Consider the following 27,806-nt stretch of genomic DNA (forward strand, 5'->3'; position numbering starts at 1 on the left):
ATCATCAGGGAAATCACACATCAGGGAAATCACACATCAGGGAAATCACGCATCGCCAGGGAAATCACGCATCGCCAGGGAAATCACACATCGCCAGGGAAATCACACATTGTCAGGGAAATCACACATTGTCAGGGTCAGGGAAATCACGCATCGTCAGGGAAATCACGCATCGCCAGGGAAATCACACATCGTCAGGGAAATCACACATCGTCAGGGAAATCACACATCTGCAGGGAAATCACACATAGTCAGGGTCATGGAAATCACACATCTTCAGGGAAATCACACATCAGGGAAATCACACATCTGCAGGGAAATCACACATCGTCAGGGTCATGGAAATCACACATCATCAGGGAAATCACACATCGTCAGGGAAATCACGCATCGTCAGGGTCATGAAAATCACACTTCGTCAGGGAAATCACACATCGTCAGGGTCAGGGAAATCACACATCGTCAGGGAAATCACGCATCGTCAGGGAAATCACGCATCGTCAGGGAAATCACACATCGTCAGGGTCAGGGAAATCACACATCGTCAGGGAAATCACACATCTGCAGGGAAATCACACATCGTCAGGGAAATCACACATCGTCAGGGAAATCACACATCGTCAGGGAAATCACACATCGTCAGGGAAATCACGCATCGTCAGGGAAATCACGCATCGTCAGGGAAATCACGCATCATCAGGGAAATCACGCATCATCAGGGAAATCACGCATCGTCAGGGAAATCACGCATCGTCAGGGAAATCACGCATCATCAGGGAAATCACGCATCATCAGGGAAATCACACATCGTCAGGGTCATGGAAATCACACATCATCAGGGAAATCACACATTGTCAGGGTCATGAAAATCACACATTGTCAGGGAAATCACACATCATCAGGGAAATCACACATCGTCAGGGTCAGGGAAATCACACATCGTCAGGGAAATCACACATCTGCAGGGAAATCACGCATCGTCAGGGAAATCACACATCTGCAGGGAAATCACGCATCGTCAGGGAAATCACGCATCGTCAGGGAAATCACACATCGTCAGGGTCAGGGAAATCACACATCGTCAGGGAAATCACACATCTGCAGGGAAATCACGCATCGTCAGGGAAATCACGCATCGTCAGGGAAATCACGCATCGTCAGGGAAATCGCGCATCATCAGGGAAATCACGCATCATCAGGGAAATCACACATCGTCAGGGTCATGGAAATCACACATCATCAGGGAAATCACACATTGTCAGGGTCATGAAAATCACACATCGTCAGGGAAATCACACATCATCAGGGAAATCACACATCGTCAGGGTCAGGGAAATCACACATCGTCAGGGAAATCACGCATCGTCAGAGAGATCACACATCATCATGGAGATCACACATCATCATGGAGACCACGCATCGTCATGGAGATCACGCATCGTCATGGAGATCACGCATCGTCATGGAGATCACGCATCGTCAGGGAAATCACACATCGTCAGGGAAATCACACATCGTCAGGGAAATCATGCATCATCAGGGTCATGGAAATCACGCATCGTCAGGGAAATCACACATCGTCAGGGTCATGGAAATCACGCATCGTCAGGGAAATCACGCATCGTCAGGGAAATCACACGTCAGGGAAATCACGCATCGTCAGGGAAATAACGCATCGTCAGGGAAATCACGCATCGTCAGGGAAATCACGCATCGTCAGGGAAATCACGCATCATCAGGGTCATGGAAATCACGCATCGTCAGGGAAATCACACATCGTCAGGGTCAGGGAAATCACACATCGTCAGGGAAATCACACATCGTCAGGGAAATCACACATCGTCAGGGAAATCACACATCGTCAGGGAAATCACGCATCGTCAGAGAGATCACACATCATCATGGAGATCACATCGTCATGGAGACCACGCATCGTCATGGAGATCACGCATCGTCATGGAGATCACGCATCGTCAGGGAAATCACGCATCGTCAGGGAAATCACGCATCGTCAGGGAAATCACACATCGTCAGGGAAATCATGCATCATCAGGGTCATGGAAATCACGCATCGTCAGGGAAATCACACATCGTCAGGGTCATGGAAATCACGCATCGTCAGGGAAATCACGCATCGTCAGGGAAATCACACATCAGGGAAATCACACATCGTCAGGGAAATCACGCATCGTCAGGGAAATCACGCATCGTCAGGGAAATCACGCATCATCAGGGTCATGGAAATCACGCATCGTCAGGGAAATCACACATCGTCAGGGTCAGGGAAATCACACATCGTCAGGGAAATCACACATCGTCAGGGAAATCACACATCGTCAGGGAAATCACACATCGTCAGGGAAATCACACATTGTCAGGGAAATCACACATAATCATCCTTCCCCCGACTGTTACATGGAACATTCCAGATCAATGTGAGAAATAAAGCTCCAATCTATAGAAAGGGAAGGAGTGGCCGTCACTCGGGGTCCAGGCGACGTGGTGGAGGAAACGGTCCACCAGGACTACATGACCGAGGAACACAAGGAGCCGAGTCCATTCTCCATGAAGAAGAGACGATTAAGGGGATCACCATAGATGATGAGGGATATGATCACCATGGATGATGATGAGGGATATGATCACCATAGATGATGAGGGATATGATCACCATGGATGATGATGATGAGGAGGAGGAGGGATATGATCACCATGGATGATATTAATGAGGGATAGGATCACCATAGATGATGAGGGATATGATCACCATGGATGATATTAATGAGGGATAGGATCACCATGGATGAGGATGGTGATGATGATGATGAGGTATTTGATCACCATGAATGATGATGATGATGGAGGGATATGATTACAATGGATGGTGATGAGGGATATGATCACCATGAATGATGATGAGGGATATGATCACCATGAATGATGATGATGAGGGATATGATCACCATGAATGATGATGAGGGATATGATCACCATGAATGATGATGATGAGGGATATGATCACCATGAATGATGATGATGGAGGGATATGATCACCATGAATGATGATGATGAGGGATATGATCACCATGAATGATGATGATGAGGGATATGATCACCATGAATGATGATGAGGGATATGATCACCATGAATGATGATGATGATGGAGGGATATGATCACCATGAATGATGATGATGATGGAGGGATATGATTACAATGGATGGTTATGATGATGATGAGGTATTTGATCACCAAGAATACTGATGATGGAGGGATATGATCACCATGGATGATGATGATGGAGGGATATGATCACCATGGATGATGATGATGATGATGAGGGATATGATCACCATGAATGATGATGATGAGGGATATGATCACCATGAATGATGATGATGGAGGGATATGATCACCATGGATGATGATGATGAGGGATATGATCACCATGAATGATGATGAGGGATATGATCACCATGGATGATGACGATGATGAGGGATATGATCACCATGAATGATGATAATGGAGGGATATGATCACCATGGATGAGGATGACGATGAGGTGGTCCAGAGAGTGAGCTTGATGCAACTTTATTCACTTTCAAGTCATTACAGTTGACAAGGGGAATTCTTTGCTTGGAGGAAGAGAGATGAAATCCTCCGCATCTGGAAATGATGTAAAGAGTCAGATCTGTGACAACGTAGACTCAACTCTAAGGAAGGTCCCGTAGCCCATGGGGGTCAGGAAGGAATTTTTCCCCCACTGTTGCAAATTGGGCCATGTTTTTAAGGGCTTACTGCCTCTTCTGGATCATTTGCGGGTTTCAGATTGAGCTCGATAAGAAAGTGTCTATGGATTATTCCCAGAATCCTCCTCACCACCGCCTCAACCCATCTTACCAATCTCCAGAGATACAGCTGAGGAATGTGGGAGCTCAGAGCAGTGGCGCCCTCCATTCTGTGGTGGGGAGCACTCCCTCCGGCGGATCACCACCCCATTGCAGTCTTGGGTACAGTTTGACCATGTTGTCCATTCAGTCCAGGAACCGTCCACTGAGGAGAGACAACGAGGACAAGAAGAGTCAAATAGTGGAAGACGTCATGTAGAAGAAACAATGATCTGATCTTATCGAGATCTGAACATTCACAGTGTGTGGTCGGGGGATCCGGCAGTCGGTGTGCTGAGGTGGACAGCAGAGCCCTTCCACAATGAGATTGAGAAGACCACCATATTAACTGACCCACTGAAGAGCAGTTCCAGCATGTAGTGGAGATGATGAGCAAGGACACAAAATGCCTGATGGTGTCAGACCCTGGGCTGTACCCCACCTGCCCTCCCAGACATAAAATGACTGATGGTGTCAGACCCAAGGCTGTACCCCACCTGCCCTCCCAGACATAAAATGACTGATGGTGTCAGACCCAAGGCTGTACCCCACCTGCCCTCCCTGACATAAAATGACTGATGGTGTCAGACCCAAGGCTGTACCCCACCTGCCCTCCCAGACATAAAATGACTGATGGTGTCACACCCAAGGCTGTACCCCACCTGCCCTCCCGGACATAACATGACTGATGGTGTCAGACCCAAGGCTGTACCCCACCTGCCCTCCCTGACATAAAATGACTGATGGTGTCAGACCCAAGGCTGTACCCCACCTGCCCTCCCTGACATAAAATGACTGATGGTGTCACACCCAAGGCTGTATCCCACCTGCCCTCCCAGACATAAAATGACTGACGGTGTCACACCCAAGGCTGTACCCCACCTGCCCTCCCAGACATAACATGACTGATGGTGTCACACCCAAGGCTGTACCCCACCTGCCCTCCCAGACATAACATGACTGATGGTGTCACACCCAAGGCTGTACCCCACCTGCCCTCCCAGACATAAAATGACTGATGGTGTCACACCCAAGGCTGTACCCCACCTGCCCTCCCTGACATAACATGACTGATGGTGTCACACCCAAGGCTGTACCCCACCTGCCCTCCCGGACATAACATGACTGATGGTGTCAGACCCAAGGCTGTACCCCACCTGCCCTCCCAGACATAAAATGACTGACGGTGTCACACCCAAGGCTGTAGTCCACCTGCCCTCCCAGACATAAAATGACTGATGGTGTCACACCCAAGGCTGTACTCCACCTGCCCTCCCAGACATGAAATGACTGACGGTGTCACACCCAAGGCTGTACCCCACCTGCCCTCCCGGACATAACATGACTGACGGTGTCACACCCAAGGCTGTACCCCACCTGCCCTCCCAGACATAACATGACTGATGGTGTCAGACCCAAGGCTGTACCCCACCTGCCCTCCCAGACATGACATGACTGATGGTGTCACACCCAAGGCTGTACCCCCCCTGCCCTCCCAGACATGACATGACTGACGGTGTCAGACCCAAGGCTGTACCCCACCTGCCCTCCCAGACATGACATGACTGACGGTGTCACACCCAAGGCTGCACCCCCCCTGCCCTCCCAGACATAACATGACTGATGGTGTCAGACCCAAGGCTGCACCCCCCCTGCCCTCCCAGACATAACATGACTGACTGTGTCACACCCAAGGCTGCACCCCCCCTGCCCTCCCAGACATGACATGACTGACGGTGTCAGACCCAAGGCTGCACCCCCCCTGCCCTCCCAGACATGACATGACTGACGGTGTCACACCCAAGGCTGTACCCCACCTGCCCTCCCAGACATAACATGACTGATGGTGTCACACCCAAGGTAGTACCCCCCCTGCCATCCCAGACATGACATGACTGATGGTGTCAGACCCAAGGCTGTACCCCACCTGCCCTCCCGGACATAACATGACTGATGGTGTCACACCCAAGGCTGTACCCCCCCTGCCCTCCCGGACATAACGTGACTGATGATGTCACACCCAAGGCTGTACCCCACCTGCCCTCCCAGACATGACATGACTGATGGTGTCACACCCAAGGCTGTATCCCACCTGCCCTCCCGGACATAACGTGACTGATGATGTCACACCCAAGGCTGTACCCCACCTGCCCTCCCAGACATGACATGACTGATGGTGTCACACCCAAGGCTGTACCCCACCTGCCCTCCCAGACATGACATGACTGATGGTGTCAGACCCAAGGCTGTACCCCACCTGCCCTCCCAGACATGACATGACTGATGGTGTCACACCCAAGGCTGTACCCCACCTGCCCTCTTATTCTTTGGTATGATGTGATAATAATGAGATGGGGAGAGCCTGAATACCCCCATGGGGAACCCCACCAATGATTGGGGGACACACCCCTCACCTGGACAGGACACGGAGAAGCACTGCTGGTCCTCACTCAGCTCTCCTCGGCACTGCCTCAGGATATCTCCAGTCGGATTGGTGCACACTCGTCTTCTGGTCTGCATGCCGGGACCACATGATTGGCTGCATTCACTCCATCCACCCCATGGGCTCCAGAAGCTGCACTCCCACTCGTCCGCTGCCACCCAACCAGAAGAGTCCTCGCCACAATCCGAGATTCCATTACACACCTGAGGATGGAGAAGACAGAGGATGGAGGGCAGGTGGAGGAGATTCAGAGGACCTTCCATGGAATCCCCCGGCTGCCCTCTACCTGCTTGAACATCAGACATCGTCCATCTGGACAGGAGTACTCGGGGCAGGAGGTGGAGCTCGGCTTGTCCTGGATGGAGGGGGAGGGGGTCACCGAGCTTCTCTCTATAGAAGGAGACATCAGTTTAGGGTGGAGCACCTCAAAGACCATGAATGCAGAATAGGTCAGTAATACGGCCCAGATATGAGAGATAGAACACGTCACATGAAGGTCACATGAAGGTCACATGATGGTCTCATGATGGTCACATGATGATGGTCTCATGATGGTCACATGATGGTCTCATGATGGTCTCATGATGGTCTCATGATGGTCTCATGATGGTCTCATGATGGTCTCATGACACATGACCCGAGTTGGTTCTCGGGGGCCAGGACCGAAAATCACAACAGTCCCCCACCCATCTCACCACTGTACTAGGGAACCCCCCTATATCTCACCACTGTACTACCCCTAGGGAACCCCCCTATATCTCACCACTGTACTACCTCTAGGGAACCCCCCTATATCTCACCACTGTACTACCCCTAGGGAACCCCCCTATATCTCACCACTGTACTACCCCTAGGGAACCCCCCTATATCTCACCACTGTACTACCCCTAGGGAACCCCCCTACATCTCACCACTGTACTAGGGAACCCCCCTATATCTCACACTGTACTACCCCTAGGGAACCCCCCTATATCTCACCACTGTACTACCCCTAGGGAACCCCCCTATATCTCACCACTGTACTACCTCTAGGGAACCCCCCTATATCTCACCACTGTACTACCCCTAGGGAACCCCCCTATATCTCACCACTGTACTACCTCTAGGGAACCCCCCTATATCTCACCACTGTACTACCTCTAGGGAACCCCCCTATATCTCACCACTGTACTAGGGAACCCCCCTATATCTCACCACTGTACTACCCCTAGGGAACCCCCCTATATCTCACCACTGTACTACCTCTAGGGAACCCCCCTATATCTCACCACTGTACTACCCCTAGGGAACCCCCCTATATCTCACCACTGTACTACCCCTAGGGAACCCCCCTATATCTCACCACTGTACTACCCCTAGGGAACCCCCCTATATCTCACCACTGTACTACCTCTAGGGAACCCCCTCCCTATATCTCACCACTGTACTACCCCTAGAGAACCCCCCTATATCTCACACTGTACTACCTCTAGGGAACCCCCCTATATCTCACCACTGTACTACCTCTAGGGAACCCCCCTATATCTCACCACTGTACTACCCCTAGGGAACCCCCCTATATCTCACACTGTACTACCCCTAGGGAACCCCCCTATATCTCACACTGTACTACCCCTAGGGAACCCCCCTATATCTCACCACTGTACTACCCCTAGGGAACCCCCCTATATCTCACACTGTACTACCTCTAGGGAACCCCCCTATATCTCACACTGTACTACCCCTAGGGAACCCCCCTATATCTCACACTGTACTACCTCTAGGGAACCCCCCTATATCTCACACTGTACTACCCCTAGGGAACCCCCCTATATCTCACACTGTACTACCCCTAGGGAACCCCCCTATATCTCACACTGTACTACCCCTAGGGAACCCCCCAACACACATCTCACCACTGTACTACCTCTAGGGAACCCCCCAACACACATCTCACCACTGTACTACCTCTAGGGAACCCCCCAACACACATCTCACCACTGTACTACCCCTAGGGAACCCCCTATATCTCACACTGTACTACCCCTAGGGAACCCCCCTATATCTCACCACTGTACTACCCCTAGGGAACCCCCCTATATCTCACACTGTACTACCTCTAGGGAACCCCCCTATATCTCACACTGTACTACCCCTAGGGAACCCCCCTATATCTCACACTGTACTACCTCTAGGGAACCCCCCTATATCTCACACTGTACTACCTCTAGGGAACCCCCCTATATCTCACACTGTACTACCCCTAGGGAACCCCCCTATATCTCACACTGTACTACCCCTAGGGAACCCCCCTATATCTCACTACTGTACTACCTCTAGGGAACCCCCCTATATCTCACTACTGTACTACCCCTAGGGAACCCCCTCCCTATATCTCACCACTGTACTACCTCTAGGGAACCCCCCTATATCTCACCACTGTACTAGGGAACCCCCCTATATCTCACACTGTACTACCTCTAGGGAACCCCCCAACACACATCTCACCACTGTACTACCCCTAGGGAACCCCCCTATATCTCACCACTGTACTACCCCTAGGGAACCCCCCTATATCTCACCACTGTACTACCCCTAGGGAACCCCCTATATCTCACCACTGTACTACCTCTAGGGAACCCCCCTATATCTCACCACTGTACTACCCCTAGGGAACCCCCCTATATCTCACCACTGTACTACCTCTAGGGAACCCCCCTATATCTCACCACTGTACTACCCCTAGGGAACCCCCCTATATCTCACCACTGTACTACCCCTAGGGAACCCCCCTATATCTCACCACTGTACTACCCCTAGGGAACCCCCCTATATCTCACTACTGTACTACCTCTAGGGAACCCCCCTATATCTCACTACTGTACTACCTCTAGGGAACCCCCCAACACACATCTCACCACTGTACTACCCCTAGGGAACCCCCCTATATCTCACCACTGTACTACCCCTAGGGAACCCCCCTATATCTCACTACTGTACTACCTCTAGGGAACCCCCTCCCTATATCTCACCACTGTACTACCTCTAGGGAACCCCCCTATATCTCACTACTGTACTACCCCTAGGGAACCCCCCTATATCTCACCACTGTACTACCCCTAGGGAACCCCCCAACACACATCTCACCACTGTACTACCCCTAGGGAACCCCCCAACACACATCTCACCACTGTACTACCCCTAGGGAACCCCCCTATATCTCACCACTGTACTACCCCTAGGGAACCCCCCTATATCTCACCACTGTACTACCCCTAGGGAACCCCCCTATATCTCACCACTGTACTACCCCTAGGGAACCCCCCAACACACATCTCACCACTGTACTACCCCTAGGGAACCCCCCTATATCTCACCACTGTACTACCTCTAGGGAACCCCCCTATATCTCACCACTGTACTACCCCTAGGGAACCCCCCAACACACATCTCACCACTGTACTACCCCTAGGGAACCCCTCCACCACACATCTCACCAATGTAATACCGCTAGGGAACCCCCCTATATCTCACCACTGTACTACCCCTAGGGAACCCCCCAACACACATCTCACCACTGTACTACCCCTAGGGAACCCCCCTATATCTCACCACTGTACTACCCCTAGGGAACCCCCCAACACACATCTCACCACTGTACTACCCCTAGGGAACCCCCCCACCACACATCTCACCAATGTAATACCGCTAGGGAACCCCCCTATATCTCACCACTGTACTACCCCTAGGGAACCCCCCAACACACATCTCACCACTGTACTACCCCTAGGGAACCCCCCAACACACATCTCACCACTGTACTACCCCTAGGGAACCCCCCAACACACATCTCACCACTGTACTACCCCTAGGGAACCTCCTACATCTCACCACTGTACTACCCCTAGGGAACCCCCATCATCTCACCACTGTACTACCCCTAGGGAACCCCCCAACACACATCTCACCACTGTACTACCCCTAGGGAACCCCCGTCATCTCACCACTGTACTACCCCTAGGGAACCCCCCAACACACATCTCACCACTGTACTACCCCTAGGGAACCCCCCTATATCTCACCACTGTACTACCCCTAGGGAACCCCCCAACACACATCTCACCACTGTACTACCCCTAGGGAACCCCCCTCATCTCACCGCATGTCTTCTCATCCTCTCCCTGTGGACAGTCCGGGGAGCCATCACATACCACGGAGATGTTCACACACATCCTGTTAGTGCAGATGAAGTGCCCGGGACACGGCGGGATCTGCGTGGAACCTGCCAATAGAAAGTCACAGAATGTCACTAAAACATACACCATACTGCCCCAAGTACTGTCCCCGCCCTCCAAATCATGTGATTCAGGTGTTCCAATCCCCTCCATATCATGTGATTCAGGTGTTCCAATCCCCTCCAAATCATGTGATTCAGGTGTTCCAATCCCCTCCATATCATGTGATTCAGGTGTTCCAATCCCCTCCATATCATGTGATTCAGGTGTTCCAATCCCCTCCATATCATGTGATTCAGGTGTTCCAATCCCCTCCATATCATGTGATTCAGGTGTTCCAATCCCCTCCATATTATGTGATTCAGGTGCTCCAATCCCCTCCATATCATGTGATTCAGGTGTTCCAATCCCCTCCATATCACGTGATTCAGGTGTTCCAATCTCCTCCATATCACGTGATTTAGGTGTTCCAATCCCCTCCATGTCACGTGATTCAGGTGTTCCAATCCCCTCCATATCACGTGATTCAGGCGTTCCAATCCCCTCCATATCACGTGATTCAGGCGTTCCAATCCCCTCCATGTCACGTGATTCAGGTGTTCCAATCCCCTCCATGTCATGTGATTCAGGCGTTCCAATCCCCCCATATCATGTGATTTAGGTGTTCCAATCCCCTCCATGTCATGTGATTCAGGTGTTCCAATCCCCTCCATATCATGTGATTCAGGTTTTCCAATCCCCTCCATGTCACGTGATTCAGGTGTTCCAATCCCCTCCATATCATGTGATTCAGGTGTTCCAATCCCCTCCATGTCACGTGATTCAGGTGTTCCAATCCCCTCCATATCATGTGATTCAGGTGTTCCAATCCCCTCCATGTCACGTGATTCAGGTGTTCCAATCCCCTCCATATCATGTGATTCAGGTGTTCCAATCCCCTCCATGTCACGTGATTCAGGTGTTCCAATCCCCTCCATATCATGTGATTCAGGTGTTCCAATCCCCTCCATATCACGTGATTCAGGTGTTCCAATCCCCTCCATATCATGTGATTCAGGCGTTCCAATCCCCTCCATGTCATGTGATTCAGGTGTTCCAATCCCCCCATATCATGTGATTCAGGTGTTCCAATCCCCTCCATGTCATGTGATTCAGGTGTTCCAATCCCCTCCATATCATGTGATTCAGGTGCTCCAATCCCCTCCATGGACACAGGTGTATACAATCAAGCCCCTAGGCATGCAGACTGCTTCTACAAACATTGGTGAAAGAATGGGCGGGGCCAACTCAGTATTGAACCCTACGGACTAAGACTGGGGGCCATTAAAGGTCATTTGTGTGGAAAGGCCGGAGGCCCAATATTGAACCCTACGGACTAAGACTGGGGGGCTATTAAAGGTCATGTGTGGAAAGGGCGGGGCCAACTCAATATTGAACCCTACAGACTAAGACTGGGGGGCTATTAAAGGTCATGTATGTGGAAAGGGCGGGGCCAACTGAATATTGAACCCTACGGACTAAGACTGGGGGGCCATTAAAGGTCATGTGTGTGGAAAGGCCGGCCAACCAATACTTTTGGCAATATAGTGTAAGTGAAATAATCTCCTACAATCCATACACTCCAGGATCACCATGACTGATGACCACACGTTGGGACATGAGCTCAGAGCCTTCTGTCATTCAGGGTCCAGAATAAACAAAGTTCTCAGGATTTTCTCATGGTCATGTGACTTACCGCAGTTGTCCATGCTCTCGTCTGATTGGTCGCGGCAGTGTGGGATCCCGTCGCACAGTTGGCTGTACCCCACACACTCCCCGCTCAGCGAGCACTTGAACTGGTCCAGGTCGCAGCTCCTGTTACAATCATCTTCATCGCTGCCGTCCATACAATCCACCTCGTTATCGCAGAGCCAGCCGCGGGGTCTGCACTCGCCACTGCCACAGCGGAACTCATAGCGGCCACAGCGGGAGACGGATCCATCGCCTGCGGGAGGAAAACGGGACACATTAGGACATATTCTTCTCAGTCAGAGATACCAAGGGGCTTCTATGGTCTTCAGACATCATAACACAACCAATACAACCAAACATGAACCTACAATATACACCATGAGCACCAATGGAGAGATTTGGGTCAAAATAATTTGGATTGTCTGATAGAAATGTAAAAAAAACAAATGAATGCAATAAGTAAGGTCACCTGGCGTTTTGCTGTGTGTGGGTGTCGTCGGCTCTGCGTTCTCCGGGCGCAATGATGAACAATGCTCCACCTCCTCATCTGATCCATCCGTGCAATCAGGTGTCCCGTCACAACGCCTCTGTCTTCTGATACACAACCCATCTGTGCAAACCCAGAACCCAGGAGGACACGTTCCTGGCCCTGCAATAATACAGAGATAGAAGCTACACAACAGCCAACAATCATAGACTGACCACCACTAAGACCCAGAACCCAGGAGGACACGTTCCTGGCCCTGCAATAACAAAGAGATAGAAGCTACACAAAAAACCAACAATGATAGACTGACCACCACTAAGACCCAGAACCCAGGAGGACACGTTCCTGGCCCTGCAATAACAAAGACATAGAAGCTACGCAAAAAACCAACAATGATAGACTGACCACCACTAAGACCCAGAACCCAGGAGGACACGTTCCTGGCCCTGCAATAACAAAGACATAGAAGCTACACAGCAACCAACAATGATAGACTGACCACCACTAAGACCCAGAACCCAGGAGGACACGTTCCTGGCCCTGCAATAACAAAGACATAGAAACTACGCAAAAAACCAACAATCATAGACTGACCACCACTAAGACCCAGAACCCAGGAGGACACGTCCCCGACCCTGCAATAATACAGAGATAGAAACTACACAATAACCAACAATGATAGACTGACCACCACTAAGACCCAGAACTCAGGAGGACACTGTCATGGAAATTTTGTATTGTTGGTCGAACTTTAAATGTGTCATATATGAGTGTTATTCATATGTCTCTCGTGTGGCTTAATTAAAGCTCTGAAGGCTGCAATTGGGCCATGCGCATGTACAATGTATGTATTACAGTACTCAGCTTGGTAATGGATGAGATGGCAGATCTGCGCTTATAGACCGGCGTGTATACCACCACGGCATTCCATGCGAATGCTGCTGTCAGTAGACCGTGGGCCTGTATCCACATATCAGCAGCATGGTACCACGTGGGCTTCATAACGCAATGCGCAAGCGGTGTGAACTCCACGTGTAGGCTTATGCATATCTTACAACCCATTACTAACTTGAAACTGTATCTGGGATGGATGTGTTTTAATAAAGATCGTATCGGGCCCATCCAGGTACAGACTGATATTTTTAGGGAGTGCTTGTGCAGAGAATTTACATACCAATAGAAGCTAGTAGGACAGGAAATATGACCTCAGATGGCTCATAGGGGGGAAGGGGAGGAAGTCTGCTGACCTCAGAAGGTTCATGGGGGAGGACCAGTGATAGATAATAGCAAAGGCTATGCTCCAATTGGAATGTACATCCTCTGTATAGGCAATCCCCATTGTATTGTTCGGTGGGAGGGATTGACTTTATTCATGTGGGGGGCATGTGTGTATTCTTAATAAAACAGAGAGCTGAGCCTAAAATCAGCCCTTATGTGAGTTGCAACCAGCCTTAGAGTGTCGTGTGATCATTCCAGGGTAACGGAGCTCCATCACCCACAAATTCAACAGAACCAAAGTATTTGGATGGGCAGGAATCGTGTAGTTTGGCTGCAGTCGTGGTAAGCGAGATTCGCACAGCTTTATGGGAGATTTCTGCGCATCCAACTGCGAGTACTCACGGTAAGGAGAAATTCGGTAAAGCGAATTTCCAAGACAGTTTGGCGAGCCTGGTGGATACTAACGCGTATTCTTGCGTAGCTAACCTAGAACGAGGGGGGAATGGCCATCATGAACTAGCAAAAAGTATGCCGGCACATTTCAGGTCTCTCTGCCATTAAGAGGATCGCTTTTTGCGTGTTCGTGTGGCTGATTTCGCTCTCTGTTAGCTAACAAGAAATACCGCTTAACAAGGACCTCGTTTTTTGTCCTAAACTCTTGATTTTGTGGGTGAAAGACGAGGGTTTGTCTCTGCGGAGAGCAGCAGAGGGGTGGGTTTTGGTTGGCTGGATTTGGTCAAGTTTAAAAATCTTCCAACCAAAAATTAAACGGGTATATGTTTTAGTGGGTAAAAGTTGTTGCATAGTGTTAGGTAAGTATTTGTGGGTTGTAGGTACTGTGGTGATTGCTCTACCCCCCTCCACGTGAGGTAATTATTACAGTGCTGAAAGGCTTAGGTTAATTGTTAACTGTTGTAAGATCTCTGTGTGTATGTGATCTGTACAATGTTTTGTGGTATTACTGCTCCCAGCAAGCATGCAGCAGGGGGTCCTTTCTGTTACATGTGCATGTTAGTGTGATATGTTGGTGTTTTATGTCCGTTCTGTGATTGTGCCCAAATTGTGTTGTATGTGTGCTTCATATTGTTGTGTAATTGTCCAGTGTATGTTCTGTCCAAACGTCTGTTTTATGTAAGAGGCAATTTTGAGGCTAGAGGCTGCCGTGTGCTTCCCTGTGGGGGGCCATTCTAGCGTTACCATGTGCTTCCCTGTGGGGGGTCATTCTAGTATCTGCCATGTGCTCCTCTGTGGGGGGTCATTTTCTTGACTAAACCACATGGACTCCTTTTGTTTGGTGGCCATTTCGTTGGCTACCAAATGTGCAGTAATCTCTATGCAATGTGCATGAAGTTTCCTATATGCATTTGACCCATATTGTGTTTTTAATCCAAATTTTTTACAGTTTCATTTGTTTGCTTTTAGCTTTAAATTTGCGTATTGCCAGCCAATTTAAAGTGTATTAAGCGAGTTTTCCCCTCACGTGTTCCACATTTAATGAGCGCGGTGTAGTCTGGGTTTTTGCACATAGATTTCTTGTATAGTGATTATGTTTTTCTTGTGTTTTTCCTGTTAAAAGTAGTTCCTTATTGTAAAGCGGGTTTGTTTTAAGCTGCTGTGTCGCGTGTTTCACGTCCAGCAGACTTTTTGTGTAAACGGTTCTAGGTGGTTGCAGTAAAGATTGCGTGTATAATGTGGATCGTTTAGCGGTGCTGATAGGAGTGATTTTTGAGTCAGCAACAAGGTTACTTTTGGCGCAGTTTTTCGGCTTACCTCTGTGTAATTGTTTTACTGTGAAACGTCCCGTGTTTTTCATAAGGATCCACTTTGTCCTTTTTAACAGTTTTTCAGGTTGAAAAGAGTTTTTTTTTCTGTGTGTATTAGGAAAGTTTTTTTCTTTACACAAATTTCCTAAAGGTCAGTTAGCAGGTTTCTGCCCAACCAGTGACCCCTAAGTAACATCCAAGAACCCCTCTTTTTGTTTTGACTTGTGTTAGCTACTGTGTGCAGGGAGAGAAAAGCCACTTTCATCATTGTGCGGTGTGGCCTGCCAAACACAGTGGGTGATGAGAGCCACATAAATTACGCTGTGTGAGTGGGCGGTCCAGGGAAGTCCTGGTTACCACAAACACTTCGGGTGGTCAGGATCACACAAATTGCGCTGTGGGAGTGGGAGGTGTGCTCTCAGTCTGACCGCCACTTGATGCGCTTCGGGTGATCGATAAGAATCACATAAATTACGCTGTGCTGGGAAAGTGGTGGAATCAGGCCTCTCGGTAGGATCCCACCGAGTGCTCCAGGGGGTAAACAGGTACCCGGACGCGGGATATATACCAGTGACTAGTCACGATGGGCAGTAGTCAGTCCATGAAGAGAGAGGGGGAACCAGCCCTCTTCAGGGTAAGGACAGCTGCACAACTGATGAAGGTGAGTTTGGGGGGGAAGTCTACAGAACCCCTCAAAAGGTGGAATAAATGGTCGAAGGGTACCAGATGGGAAATTCCCCGGGAAGGTACATTTGACGCATGGAGGTGGGAAAAATTCATCTCTGAATTTGGACCACGGATGCAGGCGTCAGAACTAGAGATCGCACAGCTATGGCTTCACAGGTCAATCCAATTAGGGAAGCAAGGCATACATAAACTGGTGTCTGTCCGGAAGAACCAGGTGATGTATACCTGGCCTCCAGAGGGAATAAAACAGGAGGATCCGGTGTCAGAGGTGGAGGAAGCTCTTTCAGGGCTGACTCTACTAAGGCAGGCAGGATCAGGGTCTGCTGGGGTCCCCCAACAACCAACAGTGGCTGAGATAAGTATAACTGCACCTGTCTCTTCTGTTAGTGACGTCACTCTTGACATACCTTCTGTGTCTTCTGTCTCTATGCCTCAGCCTCTGCCTCTACCTCTCCCTTCTCCCTGCTTCACCCCAGCTCCTTCTGTTTCCAACTATGAAGCCTACTCAACAACCGATTTGCAGACTATCTGTGAATCAAGGGGAATAGACACCCGGTTAAAAAACAGGGCGGATTGCATCAAAGCGCTACGAACCACTGATCAGACCCCTGCCCCCCAGCTATACCCTGATCTGAGGGACCTCAAACCTGAAGGTGCAGTAAGCGAGGTGGTTAATCTAAGCCCACCGATGATGCTGGGTCAGCCCTTGCACTCTTCCCGGACCGAGGCCTATCCAGTCAGGGTGCAGCAATTTGAAGGTCCTCCCAATGCACGGGGGGAACGGACTTTAGGGGAACGGGTAGTTTGGCATGTCCCCTTCACCCCGGCAGAGATCCGCACTATTCTGGCTGAGCTCCCGGACTATCGAGTCAATCCGAGAGGATTTGCTCGAATGTTTGGACAAAACCAGTTCAGCTATGGTATGAGCGGGTCAGATTGTGCACAGATCCTACGGGCAAAGGTGGGCATGGAAGTGGCCAGTACAGTGATTGCAGGGTGCTCTATAACCACGCATGAGGAGATGACTTCAGGGGGCAAAGAGTTCTGTACACAGCTAAAGGCAAAGCTTCCAGAAATGTATGGTGCTACCTCTACTACGGACATGATGAAGCTCACCCAGGGTCCTAATGAGGAAAGCGCCTGCTTCTGGCGCCGTCTCAAGCAGACGGCACTGGATGCGGATCTGGAAGTTGGACCTGATGCTCCAACTGAAGGGGTAAAGGTGACCGCGACGCACATTCTGTTGCGGGCCAAATTTTTGGAAGGCATCAATATTAAAATTCGGGAAAGGCTGGTTCTGGCCCGACCCGAATATAATGAGATGTCTATCCCTGCTATCCTTTCCACTCTTGCGGCAATAGAGAGGGAAATGGATAGAAGAAAACAAGACAAGGCCAAAGTTCTTATGTCCCAGACCCCACACGAAAAACCAAGGGATCTGGGTCACAGGAAGGATAGGCCCCCACCCAGGTGCTTCCAGTGCCACCAAACGGGGCACATGAGGAGGAGCTGTCCCCAATTACCTAAAGGTCGGTGGCAGTTCATTCCTGATGAGTCCTCCGCCCCTATGACCACCATGGTAAGTAACTCCTATGAATTCTCATAGGAAGTTGACAAATCGGTGTCGGCCCAGATCCATCTTTTTCTAGAGGAATTAAAATATCCCCTCCCTTGCCTCACCGACACCAGTGCAGCAAGAACGGTCCTGCGAAAACAGGACATCCAAGGCAAGGTACCCCTCTCAGGGGAAAACCCTCCTAACCCCTACTAACCTCACTATCAAACGATGCACTATTCTTAACCCAGCTTCTCTTCTTCCTGTGTCGGAAGATGAGAAGGGGGGGAGGACAGCAATGACAGTGCTGAATTTTGCAACACGACTAACAATACTAACACCTCTTCTGCTAACATGTCTTCTTTGTCCACTACTAATCTCTCTTCCAAAGGACACGACTGCATCTCTTTGGTGGAACTGGAGTCAGCGGCGACACACCCCATATCACCCCGAGAGTAGCGGTAAGGTTGAACGTCTTCCGATACCCAAAAACCTTGGCCTGAATGTCTCCCCATTGCCCCCTATTCCATCCGGAATGCCCCTCGGCAACCACATGGGCTGTCACCCTACGAGGTGTTGTTTGGGGGACCTCCCAAAACAGGGTTGTACTTTCCTCAACAGTTGTTGTCTTTGCATTCACAGCTTACAGGTTATGTGCAATCTCTGCAACGGGAGCTGCAGAAGATACACCATCGGGTTCGCGAATCGCTCCCCGATCCAAATACAATAACAGGTGTTCTTTCTATTGAGCCAGGTGATTGGGTCGTCCTAAAGAAACATCAAAGAACCGGACTCGAGCCACGGTTCACCGGACCATACCAAGTCCAGCTGACGACACCTACCTCACTCAAGCTCGAGGGACGAGACAACTGGGTGCACGCAAGCCACTGCAAGAAGCTTCTCAGCTACACCAGAGAATGAGGGGTGTCATTTTCCTTTTTCTTTTTGTTTGTATGTCTTACATGTGTGTGAACGGAGGAAAAGATGGCAGATACCCCAACCTTTTATTTAAAATGCACCTGCGTTTAGCCAGAACCGCCAACAAAACCAACTGTTGGGTATGCTCAAAGCCCCCACCCAGTCATCACATGTCCGCAATGGCCGCTGTTCATGCCCTATATGACATCCGCGTCGGCATGAAAAAGCAAGGGACCCCTGGTCAGCCCCCACGTAGACATTTGTCGGTAGAACTTAATGACACATTTTTAGCAGGTAACATCAGTTTCAGCACCAATATTAGCTCTAGCTCCTGTAGGGCCCTCGTCAGTCCATTATGGGTAACTGGGCAGCTAGGCAGCCCTCAGGTGTGCTTTAACATCAGCTTTGGCACAGGTAACAAGTTTGTTGGGACTACCACCTGCGAGGGAGGTATAACTGTCAATCTGACTAACCAGACTTCCCTTCTGAGTAACCACACTGACCGACCAGACCACGTGTGTTGGAAGGACGGATGTGATGTGCAGACTGAGGGAGCAATCCCCCAGTCTGTGCAACTGTTGCTCAGTGCCAGAGGCCGAACGAGGAACTCCTCCTGCTCTGCTCTGACAGGTCCATACTATTTTCTGTGTGGTTCGGCAGCCTATAGAACATTTCCCCAGAACGCGAAAGGTTCGTGTGCCCTCATAAAGCTAGTCCCCGCATCCTATGTAGTGATGGACCATGAAGAGTTGATGGTCCACAAGAAGGTAAGGATGGCAGGGAGAGTTCGCAGGGAACTGTTCTCTGAGGGCGACCAGGCATGGGCTTGGTTCCCCTCATGGACAGGATGGGGAATAGAACTTATGAAGCGCCTGAACAATTTTTCTGTCATCGTGGATAGTATGTTTAACGAGACCGTAGAGGCTGTCAGAGAAATTGCCCAAGAACAACGGCAGATGGGAATTTTAGTGCTTCAGGAGAAGATGGCCCTTGATTACCTTTTAGCCGCCAAAGGGGGGTTCTGTGAGTTCATCGGAGAGGATTGTTGTACTTGGATAGAAGACACCGATGACAAGGTCCAGGCCCATATGGACAAAGTTAGTGAACTACAGGGAAAAGCTAGAGCTATAGCTAGTGAGGGTTGGAATCCGTTCAAGGGTTTGGGAGGATTGGGAGATTTCCTGTTCTCCATCGGATCTTGGTTGAAGGAAGTGGGAGTGTATATCCTGATGCTTCTCTTTTTCATCTGCCTTTTATATGCCGCGGTGAGATGTTCCTGTTGCCTCATCGACCGTGTAAACCAAGCTCGGGCAGACGACCACATCTCCATGCCCGCTCCTGGGATCCCACTCCAACCACTGATCGGAGGAAGACCTCACCAACCATCCACCTTCTCTACAGATTACGTCCTGGCTTCCCTCTAATTTATCTCTCTGAAGACCACATTCTCCAAGACCTTCAAGCAAGCTTCAAGCCTCATCATGGTTTGTGTCTGCAATTTGGAAAACTGTCTGGGTCGAGACCAGCCTTGTGTGGCCCCGTCTGCAGGGGCAATTTGAGAATCTGTTGCTGGATCTCCCCAGACCACCGTGGGATCACAAGCTTTATTCATACCACAAGTCTGTTTGTGGTTTTTGCAAGAGCCTTCCTGTAGTGAAGGTTCCAACGCTCTTGAGGATCATCGCTTCAATCAAGCCTGTTTGCGTCGAGTCTGCGTCGGGTCTTGTTGTTTCAGGTACCCCGTGGAGCTTTATTCTCAGGGACAACTACAGGAACTCTTTGAAGTTTGAGACTACACCCATCAAGCTGAAGAAGATCAAGAAGGGACACGAGGAGAATATGATAAAACAGGAGGGAATGTCATGGAAATTTTGTATTGTTGGTCGAACTTTAAATGTGTCATATATTCGTGTTATTCATATGTCTCTCGTGTGGCTTAATTAAAGCTCTGAAGGCTGCAATTGGGCCATGCGCATGTACAATGTATGTATTACAGTACTCAGCTTGGTAATGGATGAGATGGCAGATCTGCGCTTATAGACCGGCGTGTATACCACCACGGCATTCCATGCGAATGCCGCTGTCAGTAGACCGTGGGCCTGTATCCACATATCAGCAGCATGGTACCACGTGGGCTTCATAACGCAATGCGCAAGCGGTGTGAACTCCACGTGTAGGCTTATGCATATCTTACAACCCATTACTAACTTGAAACTGTATCTGGGATGGATGTGTTTTAATAAAGATCGTATCGGGCCCATCCAGGTACAGACTGATATTTTTAGGGAGTGCTTGTGCAGAGAATTTACATACCAATAGAAGCTAGTAGGACAGGAAATATGACCTCAGATGGCTCATAGGGGGGAAGGGGAGGAAGTCTGCTGACCTCAGAAGGTTCATGGGGGAGGACCAGTGATAGATAATAGCAAAGGCTATGCTCCAATTGGAATGTACATCCTCTGTATAGGCAATCCCCATTGTATTGTTCGGTGGGAGGGATTGACTTTATTCATGTGGGGGGCATGTGTGTATTCTTAATAAAACAGAGAGCTGAGCCTAAAATCAGCCCTTATGTGAGTTGCAACCAGCCTTAGAGTGTCGTGTGATCATTCCAGGGTAACGGAGCTCCATCACCCACAAATTCAACAGAACCAAAGTATTTGGATGGGCAGGAATCGTGTAGTTTGGCTGCAGTCGTGGTAAGCGAGATTCGCACAGCTTTATGGGGGATTTCTGCGCATCCAACTGCGAGTACTCACGGTAAGGAGAAATTCGGTAAAGCGAATTTCCAAGACAACACGTCCCCGACCCTGCAATAATACAGAGATAGAAGCTACACAGTAACCAACAATGATAGACTGACCACCACTAAGACCCAGAACCCAGGAGGACATGTTCCTGGCCCTGCAATAACAAAGACATAGAAGCTACGCAACAACCAACAATCATAGACTGACCACCACTAAGACCCAGAACCAAGAAGGACACGTCCCCGACCCCACATTAGTACAGAGATAGAAGCTACACAACAACCAACAATGATCGACCGACCACCACTAAGACCCAGAACCCAGGAGGACACGTCCCCGACCCTGCAATAATACAGAGATAGAAGATACGCAACAACCAACAATGATAGACTGACCACCACTAAGACCCAGAACCCAGGAGGACACGTCCCCAACCCTGCAATATTACAGAGATAGAAGCTACACAACAACCAACAATGATAGACTGACCACCACTAAGACCCAGAACTCAGGAGGACACGTCCCCGACCCTGCAATAACAAAGAGCTAGAAGCTACGCAAAATCCAACAATGATAGACAGACCACCACTAAGACCCAGAACTCAGGAGGACACGTCCCCGACCCTGCAATATTATAGAGATAGAAACTACAGAACAACCAACAATGATAGACTGACCATCACTAAGACCCAGAACCCAGGAGGACACGTCCCCGACCCTGCAATAATACAGAGATAGAAGCTACACAACAACCAACAATCATAGAGTGACCACCACTAAGACCCAGAACCCAGGAGGACACGTCCCCGACCCTGCAATAACAAAGAGATAGAAGCTACACAGCAACCAACAATGATAGACTGACCACCACTAAGACCCAGAACCCAGGAGGACACGTCCCCGACCCTGCAAGATTACAGAGATAGAAGCTACACAGCAACCAACAATGATACACTACAACCAAGACCTAGGAGACCCAGGAGGACACGTCCCCGACCCTGCAATACTACAGAGATAGAAGCTACACAACAACCAACAATGATAGAGTGACTAGCACTAAGACCCAGAATCCAGGAGGACACGTCCCCGACCCTGCAATAATACACAGATAGAAGTTACACAACAACCAACAATGATAGACTGACCACCACTAAGACCCAGAACCCAGGAGGACACGTCCCCGACCCTGCAATAACAAAGAGATAGAAGCTACACAGCAACCAACAATGATAGACTGACCACCACTAAGACCCAGAACCCAGGAGGACACGTCCCCAACCCTGCAATAACAAAGAGATAGAAGCTACACAGCAACCAACAATGGTAGACTGACCACCACTAAGACCCAGAACCCAGGAGGACACGTCCCCGACCCTGCAAGATTACAGAGATAGAAGCTACACAGCAACCAACAATGATAGACTGACCACCACTAAGACCCAGAACCCAGGAGGACACATCCCTGCCCCCACATTAGTACAGAGATAGAAGCTACACAACAACCAAGAATGATAGACTGACTATTGCTAAGAATAAGAACCCAGGAGGACACGTCCCCGACCCTGCAAGAGTACAGAAACAAAAACCACACAGCAACCAACAATGATACACTACAACCAAGACCTAGGAGACCCAGGAGGACACGTCCTCAACCCTGCAATAATATAGAGATAAAAAACTACACCAGAGCCAATAATGATACACTGACTGCCACTAAGACCCAGAACCTAGGCAGACACATCCCCCACCTGGGTCCTGGGTTGTAGTGGTAGTCAGTCCACGTTTGTTGGTTCCTGTGTAGTTTCTAGCTCCAACAGTCAAAGTGACTATCACCAAGACCCAAAACCCAGGAGGACATATACCCAAAGCTGCAACAGTGCTGATATATAAACCACACAACAACCAAGTATGATAGACTGACTACTACTAAGACCCAGAACCCAGGAGGACTCATTCCTGATCCCGCAACAGTACAGAGACGGAAGTTACCCAACAACCATAGACTGACTACATCAATCAAACCCCTAACATCAACCCAAAATCAAGGAGGACATGTCATCAACCCTACAACTGTACAGAGATAGAAACCACACAGCAGCCAACAATGATAGAATGACTACCCTTAAGACCTGGAACCCAGGACACACAACCCCAACCTGGCAATATTAAAGAGAGAAAAGATACAGAGGAGCCAACAATCATAGACTGACCACATCAAGCAAAACCTCAACATCAACCTAGTAGCAAGGGGGACATATCACCAACCCTGCAGACTGAATCCACACAGCTTCCAATAATTATAGACTGACTACCACCAATACTCAGAACCAAGGAGGACATGTCCCCGACCCTGCAACAGTACACAGATGGAAGCAAACCAACAACCACAGACTGACTACATCCATCAAACCCCTAACATCAACCCAAAATCAAGGAGGACGAGTCACCAACACCATAACAGCCTGACTACCTCTAAGATCCAGAACCCAGGAGGGCATGTCCTACACAGCAACCATAGACTGACTACCACAAAGACCCAGAACCCAGGAGGACATGTCCTACACAGCAACCAACAATCACAGACTGACTACCACAAAGACCCAAGACCTAGGCAGACTGCCCCCCCACCTGGGTTCTGGGTCTTCTGGTAGTCAGTCCACTAAGGATGTGATTGATGTAGTCAGTCCATGATTGTTGGTTGTGTAGTTTCCATCTCTATAGGGATGCGTCATTCTGGACCTTGGTGGTAGTCAGTCGATGATTGTTGGTTCCTGTGTAGTTTCTAGCTCCAACAACTACAGAGTGACTACCACTAAGACCCAGAACCCAGGAGGACATGTTCCCGACCCTGCAACAGTACAGTGATATAAAACAGACAGCAACCAACAATCATCGACTGACTACCACCAAGGTCCAGAATGACGCATCCCTATGGAGATGGAAACTACACAACAACCAACAATTATGGACTGACTACAACCAAGGTCTAGAATGACGCATCCCTATGGAGATGGAAACTACACAGCAACCAACAATTATGGACTGACTACCACCAAGGTCTAGAATGACGCATCCCTATGGAGATGGAAACTACACAGCAACCAACAATTATGGACTGAATACATAAATCAAAACCTCAACATCAACCTAGTAGCAAGGGGGACATATCACCAACCCTACAGATTGAATCTACACAGATTCTAAATAATTATAGACTGACTACCACTAATAGTCAGAACCAAGAAGGACATGTCCCCGACCCTGCAACAGTACAGAGATGGAAGCAAACCAACAACCACAGACTGACTACATCCATCAAACCCCTAACATCAACCCAAAATCAAGGAGGACGAGTCTCCAACACTATAACAGCCTGACTACCGCTAAGATCCAGAACCCAGGAGGACATGTCCTACACAGCAACCATAGACTGACTACCACTAAGACCCAGAACCCAGGAGGACATGTCCTACACAGCAACCATAGACTGACTACCTCTAAGACCCAGAACCCAGGAGGACATGTCCTACACAGCAACCATAGACTGACTACCACTAAGACCCAGAACCCAGGAGGACATGTCCTACACAGCAACCATAGACTGACTACCACTAAGACCCAGAACCCAGGAGGACATGTCCTACACAGCAACCATAGACTGACTACCACTAAGACCCAGAACCCAGGAGGACATGTCCTACACAGCAACCATAGACTGACTACCACTAAGATCCAGAACCCAGGAGGACATGTCCTACACAGCAACCATAGACTGACTACCACTAAGACCCAGAACCCAGGAGGACATGTCCTACACAGCAACCATAGACTGACTACCACTAAGACCCAGAACCCAGGAGGACATGTCCTACACAGCAACCATAGACTGACTACCACTAAGACCCAGAACCCAGGAGGACATGTCCTACACAGCAACCATAGACTGACTACCACTAAGACCCAGAACCCAGGAGGACATGTCCTACACAGCAACCATAGACTGACTACCACTAAGACCCAGAACCCAGGAGGACATGTCCTACACAGCAACCATAGACTGACTACCACTAAGATCCAGAACCCAGGAGGACATGTCCTACACAGCAACCATAGACTGACTACCACTAAGACTCAAGACCTAGACAGACCCCCCCCCCCCCACCTAGGTTCTGGGTCTTCTGGTAGTCATGTGTAGTTTCCATCTTTATAGGGATGCGTCATTCTGGACCTGGGTGGTAGTCAGTCGATGATTGTTGGTTCCTGTGTTGTTTCTAGCTCAACAATCACAGAGTGACTACCACCAAGACCCAGAATGATGCATCCCATAGAAATGGAAACTACACAACAACCAACAATCATGGACTGACTACATCAATCAAATCCTTAGTGGACTGACTACCACTAAGACCCAAGACCTAGGCAGACCCCCCCCCCCCCACACACACACACACCTGGGCTCTGGGTCTTCTGGTAGTCAGTCCACTAAGGATGTGATTGATGTAGTCAGTCCATGATTGTTGGTTGTTGTGTAGTTTCCATCTCTATAGGGATGCGTCATTCTAGACCTTGGTGGTAGTCAGTCCATGATTGTTGGTTCCTGTGTGCTTTCTATCTCTGTACTGTTGCAGGGTCGGGGACGTGTCCTCCTGGGTTCTGGGTCTTAGTGGTGGTCACTCTGTGGTTGTTGGAGCTAGAAACTACGCAGGAACCAACAATCATCGAATGACTACCACCAAGGTCCAGAATGACACATCCCTATAGAGATGGAAACTACACAGCAACCAACAATCATGGACTAACTACCACCAAGGTCCAGAACCCAGGAGGACACGTCCTACACAGCAATGGTAGAGATACAGTGAAGGAAATGTGTATTTGCCCCCCTGATGGTGAATGTTCTCCCCTCACACAGAAATGATCGGTCTAACAATGGAATGTTCGCCCCTCACACAGAAACGATCGGTCTAACAATGGAATGTTCGCCCCTCACACAGAAACGATCGGTCTAACAATGGAATGTTCGCCCCTCACACAGAAACGATCGGTCTAACAATGGAATGTTCGCCCCTCACACAGAAACGATCGGTCTAACAATGGAATGTTCTCCCCTCACACAGAAACGATCGGTCTAACAATGGAATGTTCGCCCCTCACACAGAAATGATCGGTCTAACAATGGAATGTTCGCCCCTCACACAGAAATGATCGGTCTAACAATGGAATGTTCGCCCCTCACACAGAAACGATCGGTCTAACAATGGAATGTTCGCCCCTCACACAGAAACGATCGGTCTAACAATGGAATGTTCGCCCCTCACACAGAAACGATCGGTCTAACAATGGAATGTTCGCCCCTCACACAGAAACGATCGGTCTAACAATGGAATGTCCGCCCCTCACACAGAAACGATCGGTCTAACAATGGAATGTTCGCCCCTCACACAGAAATGATCGGTCTAACAATGGAATGTTCGCCCCTCACACAGAAATGATCGGTCCAACAATGGAATGTTCGCCCCTCACACAGAAACGATCGGTCTAACAATGGAATGTTCGCCCCTCACACAGAAATGATCGGTCTAACAATGGAACGTTCGCCCCTCACACAGAAACGATCGGTCTAACAATGGAATGTTCGCCCCTCACACAGAAACGATCGGTCTAACAATGGAATGTTCGCCCCTCACACAGAAATGATCGGTCTAACAATGGAATGTTCGCCCCTCACACAGAAATGATCGGTCTAACAATGGAATGTTCAGTGTAACACTGAGAGACAGAATACAACAACAAATTCAGCAGAAATGCGTCTAACAAATGATGACGGATCTGCATGTTCATGAGGGAAAGAAGGATTTGATCCCCTATCATTCAGCAGGATTTCTGGCTCCCAGGTGTCTCTCATACAGGTAACAAGCTGAGATTAGAAGCAGTCTCTTAAAGGGAGTGCTGCTAATCCATACCAAACTATGGCCAAGCAGCTTGGTGAGAAGGTGACAACAGTTGGTGCAATCATTCACAAATGGAAGAAACACAAAACAAGTGTCAGTCTCCCTAGGTCTGGTGCACCATGCAAGATCTCACCTCGTGGGGTGTCAATGATCATGAGAACAGTGAGGAATCATCCCAGAACTACACGTGAGGATCTTGTCA

The 27,806-nt window shown here is 49.3% G+C and overlaps 1 protein-coding gene across 1 annotated transcript in view; it reads right to left on the reverse strand.

The window, feature by feature from the left end:
- The window catches only part of LOC149435585 (SCO-spondin-like), a 234,063-nt gene that overhangs the window by 150,731 nt on the left and 55,526 nt on the right, over nt 1-27,806 (reverse strand). Inside the window, 6 exon segments of the mRNA XM_089662513.1 lie at nt 3,901-4,053; nt 6,302-6,533; nt 6,617-6,720; nt 10,469-10,591; nt 12,280-12,528; nt 12,745-12,924. Coding sequence (XP_089518639.1) covers nt 3,901-4,053; nt 6,302-6,533; nt 6,617-6,720; nt 10,469-10,591; nt 12,280-12,528; nt 12,745-12,924 — 1,041 coding nt within the window.

The sequence above is a fragment of the Staurois parvus genome, unplaced genomic scaffold, assembly GCF_062004578.1.
Source record: "Staurois parvus isolate SC_StPar_1 unplaced genomic scaffold, SC_StPar_1.0 ptg001484l, whole genome shotgun sequence".
NCBI lineage: Eukaryota > Metazoa > Chordata > Amphibia > Anura > Ranidae > Staurois > Staurois parvus.